Here is a 14437-nt window from a genome sequence, read left to right as displayed (position 1 = left end):
TTGGGTAGTAAGGGGCCGGACGCGGCCCAGCTTCCAGCTATCGTCCTGCCCCCTCCCCCCAGAGCTGCTGTGGAGTGGGTAGTGGGCGTCCAGCTCACCCACCGGGCAGAGTCAGGGGGAGGGGCCACATCAGCCCCGCCCCAGCCCCATTGGCTGCGGCGCTAGGGGCGGGGCGGGGCTGCCAGATGTTGGGGCGGCAGCGACGGCGGGAGCTAGGGAAAGGGAGGAGCCGCGGAGCCAGGCGGAGGGTAAGGGCGCCGCTGGCCGGCCCGCGGGGCCCTCTCCGCACCCCTCTCGCTGGAGTTCGAAGAGGAACTGGCAGGCCTGGCGGGGGCTCCGGAACGGGCATGCACAGTGCTCGGCTTGACAGTTTCCTGGGCCAGCTCCGCTGGGAACTGGTGAGGCTTGGGAGCGGGTGTGGCTTGTAAGGACGTGTGTGGGGTGCTCGGCTGCCTTCCTGCCCGAACGGCACTCGGGTGGGGGGCTCTCCCGAGTGCCCATCCAAGACAGGATGGGGGCGGGGCGACGCAGATGGCCCAGATGGCCCGCGTCGGGTTTCGGACGGTTGGAAGCTGTGCTGGGCATCAAGTAACAGCCGCCCAGCTGGCCGTGCTGCCGGCGCAGCGGAGGAAGTTGGTGGGAGAAACTTCTTGTGGGGCGGAGCAGGGGGCTGCGAGGGACTAAAGAGGTGTGGCGCTGCTATGGATGCCCCCTATTCCAGGATGGCCTGTACCTCTGTCCTCTATACCCCACCTGGCAGGTGCTCTATTCTTCTCTGAAAGACGCTACGGGCTTTGGGGAGCTGAATCCCTCAAGAGTCACAGGATGCCATCCCCCGCCAGCCCTGAGCAGGACTTCCCAATGCAGGCCCGCAACCCTGCCTCCCGCCCTGGTGGCGGGTACCGACTTGCCCGGCGCTGCGTGCTGCAGCCTGCCGGACTGCCACCAGGTCGGTCGATGGGAGCCACACGAGCTTCGTGTGCCAGCGCCCCATGCCGGCCCTGTGCCCACTAGAGGCTTTGCTGCCTAGGCCTGCAGGCCAATCCAGCCCTCCTGGGCCTTCTGTTTGGGAACTGGCCTGACCAGGCAGACAGGGGTGACAAGCACTGCTCCTTCGACTTCTGCCCTCTCTTCTTCCACAGCTGTGTGGCCGGGACACAGACTCACCCCCAATGTCTGGCCCTCTTCCGCAACCCACCAAACCTGGCCCAGGCATGCGGCTCAAGCACCGGCTCAGGGCCTCAGATGCCTTGGAAGAGGACTCAGCCTGTGGTGTGGAGGAAGAGGAGGAAGAAGCTGTGGTGACAGGAGACAGGGGTGCAGCCTTGGGGGGCCCCAGGGAGCATGCCCTAGACTGGGACTCTGGCTTCTCAGAGGTGTCAGGCAGCACATGGAGAGAGGAAGAGCTGCCTGTACTCCAGCATCCAGCACCCTCAGCATGGCCCCCCCGTAGACAGCGCCTCTCGGCCAGTGGCATCCCCCTGCCTGGCAGAGCTCCTGCGGCCAGTGTACCACCTGCCCACCGACCACGGCCCAAGTCCACCCCAGACGCCTGCCTGGAGCACTGGCAGGGGCTGGAAGCTGAGGACTGGACAGCAGCCCTACTTAGCAGAGGTCGTAGTCGCCAGCCCCTGGTGCTGGGGGACAACTGTTTTGCTGACTTGGTGCACAACTGGATGGAGCTGCCCGAGGCAGCAGGTGAGGGGGACAGTGGGGGTGGGCCCCGTGCCCGTGCTCGACCCCCCCAGTTCCTGCTTGGCCTCTCTGAGCAGCTGCGGCGCCAGCTGGCCAGGGCACGCCGGGCAGCAGTGGCAGGAAAGCGACTGTCATGCCCACCTCGCCCGGAACCCGAACTGCCTGCAGATGTCTCACGCTTTGCAGCCCTCATGAGTTGCCGCAGTCGCCAGCCCATCATCTGCAATGATGTTGTCAGCTACCTCTGACCCTGCCCTCCAGTCTGGGACAATAAAGGCCTTTCTCTGTACTGTCCTGGTTCCATACCCCTGAGGCTCCAGGAGGCAGCCTCAGTCCTGCAAGGCACAACTCAGGCAGGCGAATCTAAAGAGCCTTTTCCCTCCCTGCAGGGGTCCCTGTCATGTCCATGTCACACCCCATGTGTCTGCCCCGTGTTCCATCATCCATCCTGTCCACTTACACCTTACTTCAACAAGCATTTATTAAGCGCCTACCATGGGCTTGGGATGCATGGCTCAACAGAGCTGGGTGGTGGGGCTGCTGCCTTGTCACAGCTTGTAGTGCAAGGGTGGGAAGGTAATGTCCTCCTTCTCACCCTCATAGCTGAGCTCCAATACCAACACCCGCCGCCCAGGCTCAGGCACCTGGCGTGTCACCTCCAGCACCAGATCCGTCACCCTGGTGGCATGGGGGGGAGAGGGGTGGGGAGATTGAGTAGGTGAGCAGTGGCAGGCAGAGAGCGTCCTGGCATGGACTATAGGGTGTTGGCGGGCCATAAGGAGCCCAAGCCAGGAGCAGGAGCAGCCCAAGACAGGAAACATCTGAAACTATTTTAGGAGCGGCTGGCGGGGTGGGCAGGAGGCAGGAAGCTGTGAGTCCTCTGGGAGTGGGCCGTGAAAGGGGAGCTGAGCAGGGCGTGAGCTGGCCAAGCAGGCAGCTCCTAGAGGCCCCTCCTCAGGCTCTTGGCCCTCACCCCACCCCCAGCCCATTTGCTGGCTCCATTTGGCAAAAGAAAACTTCAGGAAGGTGTGAGGGGCCCACATGGGATTGGGAAGAGGAAATGCTGCTTGTCCCCACCTCCAACCTCCAGGGACAGAATGAGGTTAAAGCCAGGTGTGGGCTCACCTGCGGGACAGGTGCTGGTCCTGCTTTTCAGGAGACCATCCTGCAGAGTAGAGCAGGGCCTTCCCGTGCAGCAGCATCCTCACCCTCAGCCCATTTAGTTTCTAGAGAGAGACAGGTTAGGTGCCAGCTGGGCCAGGCTGGGCCAGGCCTGGGGGAAGGGCAGGAATGGGGCACACCTGGACATGGGCCAGCAGTGACTCCAGGGTCCTCTCGGGCTGCCCAGCAGGCACTTCCAGGCGGTCCCAACAGGTCCACTTCAAGTGATGGAACTGGGGGGCGGTAGTGGGGAGGAGTGAGAAGCTTCTTACACACATACCCTCCCCCTACCCCAGTTACCAATAGCTTATGGCCCCTTTCCTAGGGGAGGAGCTGGACTAGAGGCAGGAAGCAGAAGCCAGGGGGTGGGGGTGGAAGGTGGGATCTGGGCCCAGAATCTCAACACCCTCCCCGCCCATGCTGGGGCCAGCACAGGAAATGGGGCTACAGGGCCCCCACACAGGGAAACAGGCGATCCATCACAGGGGCTGGTCTCGTGTGTGTGTGTGTGTGTGTGTGTGTGTGTGTGTGTGTGTGTGTGTGTGTGTGTGTGTGTGTGTGTGTGTGTGTGTGTGTGTGTTGGGGGGGCAATGCTTCCTGAGGAAGCGGGAGCAGGGCCGCTGCAGTCTCTGATAAAGCTGCTTGTTCCTCAAATGCAAGGCTGGATGCTGGGGGTGGGGTAAATCCTGTCCCCTAATCCTTTACCACCAGGGCCTTGGACTACTCATGGGCACATGGCAAGGGGCACAGCGACTCTAGCAGGAACACAGTCCACAGAGGACTCCTCTTCCTGTCCCTTTGTTCCTTCCTTGTTTCTGGAGTCTTGGGGTTCTGGTACCCAGAGCTGAGGGCATAAGGGTGGCAGGCAGCCAGGGACCAAGACAGGAGGAGTTCTGCCAGCTCCCCAGAAAACACAGTGGGGTCAAGCGGAGACGAGGCCAGAGGTGAGATGGGGGACCCTTCCCCTCCCCCTCCTCCACAGACAAAGGCAGCTTGTGTTCTAGCTAGAGGAGGGGCCCCTCACAAAGGGGCTCTGTGTGCTGTGCCCTGAGGGACCCCAGGGCTGCTCAGCAAAAGCCCAGTGCTGGCCCATGACCTCTCCCCTCTCCCCTGATGAGGGAATTCTCTCTGTACCCTCTCCTCTGCCCTAAGGAAATGCCAACTATTGCAGAGCCTGGGCACACAGCCAGGGGCATTCACAGCCCTACACTTGAAGGAAGACACATGTACACAAGCCCACATGTGTACTCACATGCACACACATGCAAGCCCACATTGTGAAAGAGCCCTGCAGTGCCATCTGGCACACAGATGTGCAAGCATGCTCCCTCCATGCCCATACACCACAGGGCCAGGGATGCCCAGACCTGTGTGCACTCACACCTGTGACATGAATGCACACATCCCCACAGGGCTGCACACCCCACACCCGTGGTGGTGAGCTCAGTGCCCTTTAACTCAGGTCGAGGGGGCGGGCCAGGATCCCCATGCTTTGCAGGCCGATATTAGGCTCTGTTCGGGGCTAGGGCCCTAGTCCCCCCTCCCCCTCAGGGGCACTCCTGGGAAGGAGGGAACTGCGGGGGATGTCTGGCTCCACTAATGAGTTAAAGCTGCAGCTCCCCCAGACCCTGACTCTTGGGGGGTGGGGGTGGCTGATGGCTGCTTCCTGTGTCTGACAGGTCCCAGCCTGGCTTTGCAGCAGGGAGGCGACTGGAGGGAGTCTTGATGACTCCCCCAGAGTCTGGGTCCTGATGAGAGCCTGAAGCTAAAGTAGGGCCTGTTTGGGTAGGTGCAGGGAAAACTCAGGTCTGGTATGGGTGGAGCGTCAAGGGCTCACCTTCTGGATGGCTGGGGCGTGAGGTACCCAGCGGCTAAAGTAGTTTTCAGCCAGGTTCAGGTAGCTGTGGCGAAAGGCACTGCGGGGCCGTGGGCTGCTCACCACCTTATACAGCTCCAGGCCCACCAGGCCAGCCACAGCTGCCGTAGTAGTGGCAATGGCTGGGGTAATCCGGCCCACGATTCGCTTGGTCTGCCAAGGACAGGAGATTTGGTCTGGGCCCAAGGCATAAGGCTAGGGTTTGACCCCCACCTCCAGGCCTGAGCCCCAAGGGGCAGGGTACCTTGGTGCGGTCGGCTGGTGGGATCCCATGGTTCTGAGCTCGCAGGCTCGCCGCTGCCGCCACAAAATCCACATGGAAATCATCGTCCTGTGAGGCCCAAGGCACAGTAGTATTAGCATTGTCCCAGTGCCCCTCACCTCGGCCGACCCTGTGCCACTGCACAGCTCTTCACACAATTCGGTGGGGTGGATGCTCACATCTCCCCACTTAACAGATAAGGAGGCTGAGGCTCGGGGAAGGTGAGCTGCTTCTGGGGTCCTTCTGGGAGGAAAACTGAGGCCAAGGGGCTTCAAATCTACTTTCTTAGCCCTTGACCTTCCCCAACAACCTCTCTAGCCCGGCCCTTCACCCCCACTTGGGCTCCCACCTTCTCAAATGTCAAGGGTTCCAGGGGAGGGCCCACAGTCCAGATTTCCAGGGCTTCATGCAGTTTCTTCGACTGCTCAGGGCCTGTCAGGGGAAGGGGGTGTTGGGGCAGTCCTTAGCCCCCATGTCCTGCACTCTTCTGGAGCCTGCTGCCTATCCTTGGTCCCTGCCAAGCCTATCACTTACCACTTTCAGGGAGACCCCTTGATGGATGGTGCAATCTCCTGTCCAGCAGCCCCAGCCCTCACTTGTGTGTGTGTGTGTGTGTGTGTGTGCACCCATGCACACCTATGTGACTCTGTTCTCATCTGGAGGCCACAGCTAGCTGCTCCCTAGGGTCCAGTGGTTTGTGTGTTTTTTTTGTTTGTTTTTGGTTTTTGGTTTTTTTGGCTGAGAGTCTCCCAAAGGAATGGGGGTGGGGGAGTGGGGTGGGGGTGGGTAGGCAGCAGGGAGAGGACCTACTGAGGGGCCAGAGGATGAACCCAAGGCTACAGAGAAGCAAGGTCAGAGGGCCTGAGAGGTATTGAGTTGGCTTCAGGGCCCCCAGACCCCATCTTCTTTCTGCAGCACAGGCTGAGGAGGGTCAGGCCTTTGGATGGCAGCACGGGGGGCCAGGGACCTCACCAAACTCAGCATAAGCCGAAGCCAGCTCCAGGTCACTAGCAAAAATGGGGGCTAAGTCCTGGGGGTCAGGCAATGGCAGCAACTTCAGCAGTCGCCTGAGCGCAGTCTGGTCCCGTGAGCCAGGCAGCCCATGCATCTTGGCATACAGGTTGGCAGCCGCCAGCACGTAGAGGAGATGCGTGTCCTGCAGTGAGACCAAGAGTAGGGGTGGCTGCATGGGCTTGAGCAAGCTTGTGTGGGTGCATGGGGTGGGGGTCACTGCCCATTTGTGGATCTGTTTGAGTGCCTGCCCCTGCATCCCGTTTGGACACCCACATGTGCACAAACATGGCTCTCTCCCTCTCAGCATCTGTGCATCTCTACAAAATATAGAGGTGCCCACCTCCACTCTGAGGGGCCATATTCCCATCTCAGGGCTGCACTCACTTGGCTGGTGTCAAACTCCAAGGGCCGGGGACACTGTTTGGGACCCGACCAGAAAAGAGTTCCATTCTCTAGCACCTAGGGAAATGGAGGCTGCTGGGCTCAGTCGGGTCACCCTGAGCCCTCAGCCTCCTGAGGAGGCCCTCAGCCTCCTGACCCCTAGCCACCCACTTTGTCGGGTGGGAAGCGGCTCAGCAGCTGTGTGATGCCATAATGGAAGCAGAGTTGCCACTGGCCAAGGGCCCAAAGCACGCAGTCTCGCCAGGTCTGTGGACGCTCTCTCAGGACACCCAGCACCACCTGCTGTAGGGTCAGCACCTGTGACTCATCCAAGTGTGCCAGAGACGTGAGTGCCCTGCGGACAGAGGAGAAAGTCTGAGGCTAAGCCCTAAGCCTCTTGGTGTTAGGGAGCCTGGACTCCCATTCACCCTTGTTGGCGGTCTTACTGTTGGTGACAGTTGATGGTCTCGGCAGACAGACGGAAAAGTCCTTCAAACTCATCCCGGGCCCACTGTGAGGGGAGGGAGGAACCATGAGGTGCCGGTTGGCAAAGAGGTCTGCAGCTGAGGACTGAGCCAGGTGGGTAGGAGTCTCTGGGGTTCTTCTCACCTGCAAGGTGTGCTCAGTTGTGCTGGGGAAGTGCCGCATGGTGCAGACAGGGTAGGAGGCATCCTCAGAAGCTGCAGCGGAGGCGGGGGCTCTGTAGTCCTCAGTCACGTGTGGTATGAACACACAAGCACTGCCCAAGGTGCCCTCTGTGCCCGCCTCCAGTAGTGGCTTCAGATAGTGGGTGCAGCGAGCAGCCACATAGCGCCCTGGCGAAGGGGGCAGAGGGTCAGAAGTGGGGCTGGCACAGCCTCGGACAAGGGGTGAGTTCTAGGCTTGAGCACTCACGGGCCTGGAAACTGTCCAGGGCAGCAGCCACGCCATCCACACTGGAGAAGAAGTTGTCCCCATAGATGTGCTCTGTAGTAAGATCCAGCTGGTAGGTGAGCGGGGTCACCTGCAAGTCTGGGTTCAGGCGGTGAGCAGCCTCTGCAGCCACCTCCGCCTTTGGCCTCTGAGAAGAAAGCAGGAAGACATTGGGTGGGGGAAGGGGAGCATTGTGGGAGGACAGTCCAGGACACGGGTGTGGGGACGGGTCGGCACTCACACCAAAGTCCTGGGGCCTGAAGAGAAACTGCCGGCTGAGGTTGGAGCGCTCCACATGGTCCATGTCAGCAACAGTCACGCCCCCACTGCCGCCAGCACCCAGGCCCACTAGGGCAAAGCCTTTGAGCAGCTCGCAGCCGATAGCACCAGCACCCACCTGCCAGCAGGAGCAACCTTAGCCAGAGGGCCAGGACTTACCCTTCCACATACTCCCAACCTCACCACATAGCTCACCAGGAGGTAGTGCTGGTGGCTCAGCTTCTCCTGAAAACCGGCCCCAAACACTGCAATTTGCCCGTCATAGCGGCAGTCTCTCTAGGGGACACAGACAGGGGTCAGTGATGGCCAATGGCCTGTGCTGCATCTCCCTCCTGCACCCAGTTTTCCAGGTCAGGATCTTGGGACCATCCTTCCTCTTTTCCCCCAGTCCTGAGTTTGGATAAGGCTTGCACCCCTACCCTAGGTTCTCACCGGTGCATAGTCCTCAGGATTGGGAAAGGGCTCCTCATCTTCTGGAAGGCAATCAAGGGCATCAAAGTACAGCCACTGGTCCAGGGGCATAAACTTCTTGGAGACCGCCTAGAAGTCAGCACTTCAGTCTGGGGACTCTTCCCACCTCCTAATCCCCTCAGATCCTGGCTGAGGGCTGCACCCAGGTTGGTGAAGCCCCCAGGGACGCTATCTGGTGTTGGGCACCCTGTGGCACCCACACCGACCTCTGCACCCTTCCCAGCCCTGCCCTGCCTCTGCCTGTGCCCACCTTCAGCACTTCCTGAGCAGCCACTGCACCCAGCACGGCTGCCATGGGGCTCAAGCCACCAGCACTGCTCAGGGCAACTGTCCGCACCAGAGCCTTATCCAGCTGCTCTTCCAAAGGCTCTCCTTCTGTCCCCTTCAGTGATTCCAGGGCCTGGGCTAGGTCCACCACCATCTCTGCATCAACCTATCGGGTAGAACTCCGTGGGTAAAGCAGCCCCAGCTTGAGCTCCACTCCCCATTTGAATCCTTCAGGCAGCCATCCACCCTGTTCCACAGAAGAGGAAGCAGAAGCCTGAGTGGGAGGGCCCCACTAGTGGATGCCCGGTGCCAGACAATGGCCCTGGAGGCTTCCCCAACCTGGGGGCACCTTCCAGGCCAGACCTTAGGGGTTAGGAGTAGCATGGGTCCCCAGGCTTTGTGCTTGGCCCTTTCATGGACCCAGCCTCTGGTCTATAGATAGTGTTTATCATCTCCTTTATATGAGTGGGAAACTGCTTCTGGATTCAGTCTTGGATCTGTAAGACAGTCATTGTTGCCTCTTGGTAGGTGAGGCCCCGTTAAGACAGAGGCTGGAGGGAGGGGCATCGGGGCCACTCACAGGATCCCAGGGCTTAGGAGGGCGGCCATGGAGCTCCTGAAACTTGTGCAGTGCATGGAAGGCCTGATGCAGGCAGTGGGCACGGTGAACTTCCTGAGGACTCTGGGCCACAACACGGGGCTGAAGCAGGGCTGTGTCCAGGGGCTCCTGCAGGGGGCACTCGGTTCACGTTCATGTCCAGAACACTGCAGGTCCCTCGAGGCGCCCAAGCTCCCCAACCTCAGATGCACTTGAACTCACGTGGCTCACAGTCTTGGGTCTCTTGACCTCAGTGACAGCCCCACCACGCAAGTAATGAGAGAAAGTTGTTGTGTCCCCAATCTCCAAGGTCCCATCCCCTGGGGGAGATTGAGCCTGGTCAGTATGCCCTCTGAACCTGAGTAGTTCCCCACACCCCATCCTGTCTTGCATCTACATTCTTGATGTTGCTCCACCCTGAGGAAGGGGGAGGGAGAACTTATCTCCAAGGACCAGGTTGTGTCCACCCCCAGTGGGGACCTGGGCACTGAGCCTGGAGTTGGAGTGGGGTTGACTTAACTCTGCACGTGGAGAGGCCGAGGAGCACAGCCGTTGAGCTCCACCATGCCCTCAATGCCTGAGAAAGTCACCAAATCCCCACTGTTGAAGCGGTGGGCATCAGCCTCTTCTCTCAGAGTGAGAATGCCAGGGGAGCCCTGGATAAGAGGTGGCTTGCTCAGGGCTGCCTGTCCCTGCTTTCCACAGGCTCTGGCAGCCCCTCCTTAGTAGGTGAGCACCCCCCACATTAGCACCCACCTGGGAGATGTGCTGGATGGCAGCCATCAGGGGTTCTGCCTCTGTAGGGTCCTGCACAGTGAAGTCCTCACCAAAGTCACAGAACAACTGCCTGTGGTGGGGTGGGAGGGGTCACTGAGATGGCTCAGTGGTTAACTGCCACAGTTGTGGTGAAGGGTGACGTACACTAGGGCAAGACCAGAGGAATCGGGAAAAGAATGATGGGAGAGGCTTGAAGGATTTACTGGATCAAGTCTGGAGGCTGGGGTAGAGGAAGCAGACAAATGGGACTGGGGACTGTATAATCAAGAGGGGATGCTGGGACAGGCCTGAGGTTGGGTGGAGGGGCTCTGGAGCAAGCCTAGAGCTGGGGACAGCACTGGGACCAGTTGCTGCCTGTGATGTGGCAGGCTAGGTAAGCCATCTCACCCCACGAGGCCTCGGGTGTCAGCCACCAGAAAGCAGACTCCGTGTTTATGGCAGATGGTGCCCACCTTCAGCTGCTCCTGTAGGTCCGAGGCAGTCAGCACCACCACCTGGGTGGACCTCATGATCAGTAGGGCCAGAAGCACTTCAAGCCCCCCCTGGTGCTAAAGGCTGGAGGGGGACACTGGGCTGGCCTGGAGAGTAGGGATGGGAGGGCACCTGGAAGTCCAGCAGCAGGTCCTCGGTGATGTCACCTGTGTGGATGCACACCTGAACAGCTCCATTGAGCTTAGCCAGAAGTTCTTGAGATGCCTCAGCCCTGCTCCTTCCCAAGTCCTGCTCTGAGAGGAAAAACTAAAGAGAGACCCAGTCTGGCTTTAGCAAGGAGTTTTCTTGGGCCCTATCCCCAAGGGCTATGGTCTGGAAACCCATAGCCCCCCAGGACCCTCACCTGGGCAGACAGGTCAGACCAGCCGGTAGGGTGGGGATCATGAAGAGTGAGGCTGCCCACGCCCATCAGGACCAGGTTTTTGGCCACCTCAGCCCCCACGCCCTGCAGGCCTGACAGTAGCACCTTGGCTCCCTGAATCCTCTGCATGGCTGGCAAGCCCAGCACATACCTGTGGGTGGGAAGTAAGAGGGCAGGCGATTGGAGATCAGAAGTCAGAAGGCCACCCCGCTCTCCTCCCCACCTCGGGCCTCACAGCTGCCGCGAGTACAGCTCTTCATCCAGCGACTTGGAGGTCTCCAAGACATCCATCCTGAGGCCTGGGGCCGGAAAACAGGCTGCAGCGCTTACAGATAGGGTCTCTGTGTGGCAGGCAGTGCCAGCAGGAGCCAGTGCAAACAGGCACTAAGGCTAAGGAGTGAAGCACACTGCTGGTCACAGCTTTCTTCCAGGCTCCTCCGTCATTTCGTGGGAAAGCAAAAGTGAAAGTGAAACTAGACTGAGCAGGCTCCTGGTCCTGCCTCCAGCCTGTTCAGCACAGCCTAGCCTGGCAAAGAAGAGTTCTGGCAGCCCTAGGGCACTGGCAAGGTAGGACAGAATTCCTGGATCTGTTCCCCTCTGGGAGAGCAGGTATTTCTCTTGAGGAAGGGGGCAGGGCCAGAGGAGGGATCCAGGCGGTCTCCTGTAGCTCCCTAGATGTCCTGAACCTCAGGCCCCTATCCCCCTCAGGGCCCTCTGCCTGGATGGGCTTCCTGCCCACAGAGTACTGGTGGGAACTCCCTTGTCCTGAGGACTCGCCTGGTCTCCTAACCACACACAGAGACTTAGAGACCCTAGAGGGCAGAGCCAGTCCCATCCCAGAGGCTGTGAGAGCTTATGGATTACGTCGTCCCACATCCAGGGCTTAAACTACAGACTTGGGGTGGAGCCTAGCATCTTTGAGAGTACCTGCGTGCCCCTGAGCCATCTCCTCAGGGATCAGGGATTCCCCTCTGCCCACAGCTGCCTGGTCAGGACAGCCCTGAGAGTGGGAGGCATGGGGCAGCCATGATCACGTGTCCTTATTTGTCATTTAAACTTTTATTTTGAAATAATTATAGACTCAGAGGAAGCTGCAAAAATAGAAGAGAGAGGTCCTGTGTACCCTTCACCCACAGATGTCCCCTTCTGCCTTCTTAGGAACTTGGGGCCAGTTCTTTAGAGGATGGACCACAGCTCCCCACAAAACTCCACAATAGCTAAACCAGGTGCTATCATAAATTCTTTTTTTTAAATTGAGGTAAAATCCATACAACATTAAAATAACCATTTTAAAGTATACAATGTAGTGGCATTTAGTGTACTGACAATGTTGTGCAACCACAATCTCTCTCTTGTTTCAAGACTTCATCACCCACTGAAAAACACCACAACCATGTTAAATAATTGCTACCCATCCCACATCCCACATCTCACCCCCTGGCAAACACTTATATGCTTTCTGTCGCTAGGCATTTGCCCATTCTGGATATTTTATATAAAAGGAATCATACAAAATGTGACCTTTGGTATCTGTTTTCCTTCACTTAACATAATCTTTTTGAGGTTAATCCAAATTGTAGCATGTATCAGTACATCATTCCTTTTTATGGATGAATAATATTCCATCAGAGGCATATATCACAATTTGTTACCCAGTCACCTGTTGACATTTGAGTTGTTTATACCTTTTGGATATTAAGAATACTGCTACTACGATTGTTCTTGAACAAGTATTTGAGTACTTGTTTTCAATTCTTTTGGGTATATGTCTAGGAGTAGAATTGCTGGGTCACATGGTAATTCTGTGTTTAATTTTTTGACAGACAACAAGCTATTTTCCACAAGCGATGTACAGAAGTGATCTCCACATCATGGCCAAACTGGTTTTCCTTTTTTTTTTCAAATTATATCCATCCTAGAGGGTGTAAAGTAGTAGGTAATTGTGTTTTGTTTTGTTTTTCATTCAGTGAACATTTATTGGCTGTGTTATACCTACTAGGTACAGAAACCAGGGCCAGATTCTGAAGTAAGTGGTATCTTCAAATAGATACCAAAAGGCATTTGATGAAATTCAACATCCATTCCTGATTTTTTTTTAACTCTTATTGAAATAGAAGTAGATAGATTTTTTAAAATTGTGGTTTTAACCATTTTTAAATGTACAATTCGGCGGTATTAAGTACATTCACAATATTGTGTAAACATCACCACTATTCCCAGAACTTTTTCTTTATCCCAAAGAGAAATACTGTATCCATTGAACAGTAACTCTTCAACAATCTTAGATCCCCTGTTTCCCTGGGGCTTCTATTCTATTTTATCTCTATGACTTTGCCTATTCTAGGTACCTAATGTAGGTGGAATCATAAAGTATTTTCCCTTTTGTGTCTCATTTATTTCACTTAGCATACCTTTTCAACATTCATCTAGGTTGTAGCATGTATCAGAATTTCGGTCCTTTTTTTTATTGTGATAAAATATGCATAAAATGAAATTTACCATTTTAACATCTTTAAATGTACGGTTCAGTAGCATTAAAGACATTCACATTGTTGTGCCACCATCACCACCATTCATCTCCAGAACTTCATCCTCCTAAACTGAAACTCTCAACCCATTAAACAATAACTTCCCGTTCCCTCCTTCCCCACCCGTGGCAACAACCATTCTACTTTCTGTCTCTATGAATTTGACTACTCTAGGTATCTCATATAAATGGAATTATACAGTATTTGTCCTCTGTGCCTGGATTATTTCACTTAGCTTAATGTCTTCAAGGTTCATCTATGTTATAGCATGTTTCAGAATTTTTTAAAAGGCTGAGTAATATTCCATTGTATGTATAGACCCAGAGTTTTGTAGTTTTCCCTCACAGAGATCTTGTACATATCTTGTTAGATTTATACCTAAATATTTTTCTTTTTTCTTCTTCTTTTTTGGTGCTGAAGTAAATGGTATTGGGTTTTTAATTTTAATTGTTGGGACTTCCCTGGTGGTCCAGTGGCTAAGACTCCATGTTGCCAATGCAGGGGGCCCAGGTTCCATCCCTGGTCAGGGAACTACATCCCACGTGCCGCAACTAAGAGTTCGCATGCCACAACGAAGATCCCATGTGCTGCAACTAAGACCTGATGCAGCCAAATAAATATTTAAAATAAATAAATAAATAAAAATAATGTGAATTGTTCGTTACTGATCTATAAGAAAGCTATTAGCCAGCCACTGCACCCTTAACTTGATGCTACACTTCCCCTCACTAACTGTCCTTATCTCAAGGCAGCACCAGAGGGGTCCAACTCCCATAACCAAGAGCGTCACTTCCTCCCCAAGAAGCCCAAGGCTCCTCCACACCTGCTGGAGAGCAGCTGGGCACTGTCAGCCTGAAGCATTCTCCCCTGTACCAGGTCCATGCTGGGATCTGCAGAAACAGGTGAACTCCCATCCAGTAGTGAGAGAGGAAAGTTTAGGGGTCCTCATCCAAGCTAGAAGTTCAAAGGGAAGTCTTTTGGGAGAAAGTGCTTTTGAAGCTAAGATGCAGAGGCTAGCAATTTGGCTGGCAGAGTTGAAAGGTGGAGAAGAGGGGGGTGTCACTGGTCATTTGTTGTGCTTTGCTGTGAGTTCCCTGTGTGTCTAGACCCTAGTTCACCCATTTGCTTTCCTGCTTATGGCCTTTGCACTGTGCCCAGGTTAGAGACTGTGGACAAAGCTCAGGTGATGTCACTCTTGCTAGTCTCCCTGTGCCCTATGAGAGGGCAAATGCCTAAGGGTGAAGCTGCTGGGTCTGGGTCTAGGTGAAGGTCCCGCTTTAGAAAATGATGCCAGAGAGTTCTCCAAAGTGAGGGCAAATTTACACTCCCAGAGTCAGGAAGAAAAGACTCTACCTTTTTTATT

At 55.9% G+C, this 14437-nt stretch overlaps 2 protein-coding genes across 2 annotated transcripts; one reads left to right on the top strand and one right to left on the bottom strand.

Moving 5' to 3' along the window:
- Nucleotides 1-207: 207 nt before the first annotated feature.
- INKA1 (inka box actin regulator 1) lies at nucleotides 208-1984 on the top strand. Its single transcript, XM_079713309.1, has 2 exons — nucleotides 208-398; nucleotides 1143-1984. The coding sequence occupies exons 1-2, from the start codon at nucleotides 348-350 to the stop codon at nucleotides 1941-1943; spliced, it is 852 nt and encodes a 283-aa protein (XP_079569435.1). The 5' UTR covers nucleotides 208-347; the 3' UTR covers nucleotides 1944-1984.
- A 183-nt stretch (nucleotides 1985-2167) lies between these two features.
- Nucleotides 2168-10837, bottom strand: UBA7 (ubiquitin like modifier activating enzyme 7; the record flags this gene model as incomplete). Its single annotated transcript, XM_079713359.1, has 24 exons — nucleotides 2168-2373; nucleotides 2821-2921; nucleotides 2997-3089; nucleotides 4694-4885; nucleotides 4977-5063; nucleotides 5344-5426; nucleotides 5967-6150; nucleotides 6393-6467; nucleotides 6561-6744; nucleotides 6836-6900; nucleotides 6999-7204; nucleotides 7284-7449; nucleotides 7543-7698; nucleotides 7776-7856; nucleotides 8013-8120; nucleotides 8302-8484; nucleotides 8899-9045; nucleotides 9139-9236; nucleotides 9437-9572; nucleotides 9673-9763; nucleotides 10081-10187; nucleotides 10297-10431; nucleotides 10529-10697; nucleotides 10782-10837. The coding sequence occupies 24 exons, from the start codon at nucleotides 10835-10837 to the stop codon at nucleotides 2244-2246; spliced, it is 3033 nt and encodes a 1010-aa protein (XP_079569485.1). The 3' UTR covers nucleotides 2168-2243.
- Between the last annotated feature and the right edge of the window lie 3600 nt (nucleotides 10838-14437).

Source organism: Hyperoodon ampullatus (genome assembly GCF_949752795.1).
Source record: "Hyperoodon ampullatus genome assembly, chromosome: 10".
Taxonomy (NCBI): Eukaryota; Metazoa; Chordata; class Mammalia; order Artiodactyla; family Ziphiidae; genus Hyperoodon; species Hyperoodon ampullatus.
The sequence above is the reverse complement of the archived record's forward strand: the minus strand, read 5'-3'. Positions and strand labels throughout refer to the sequence as shown.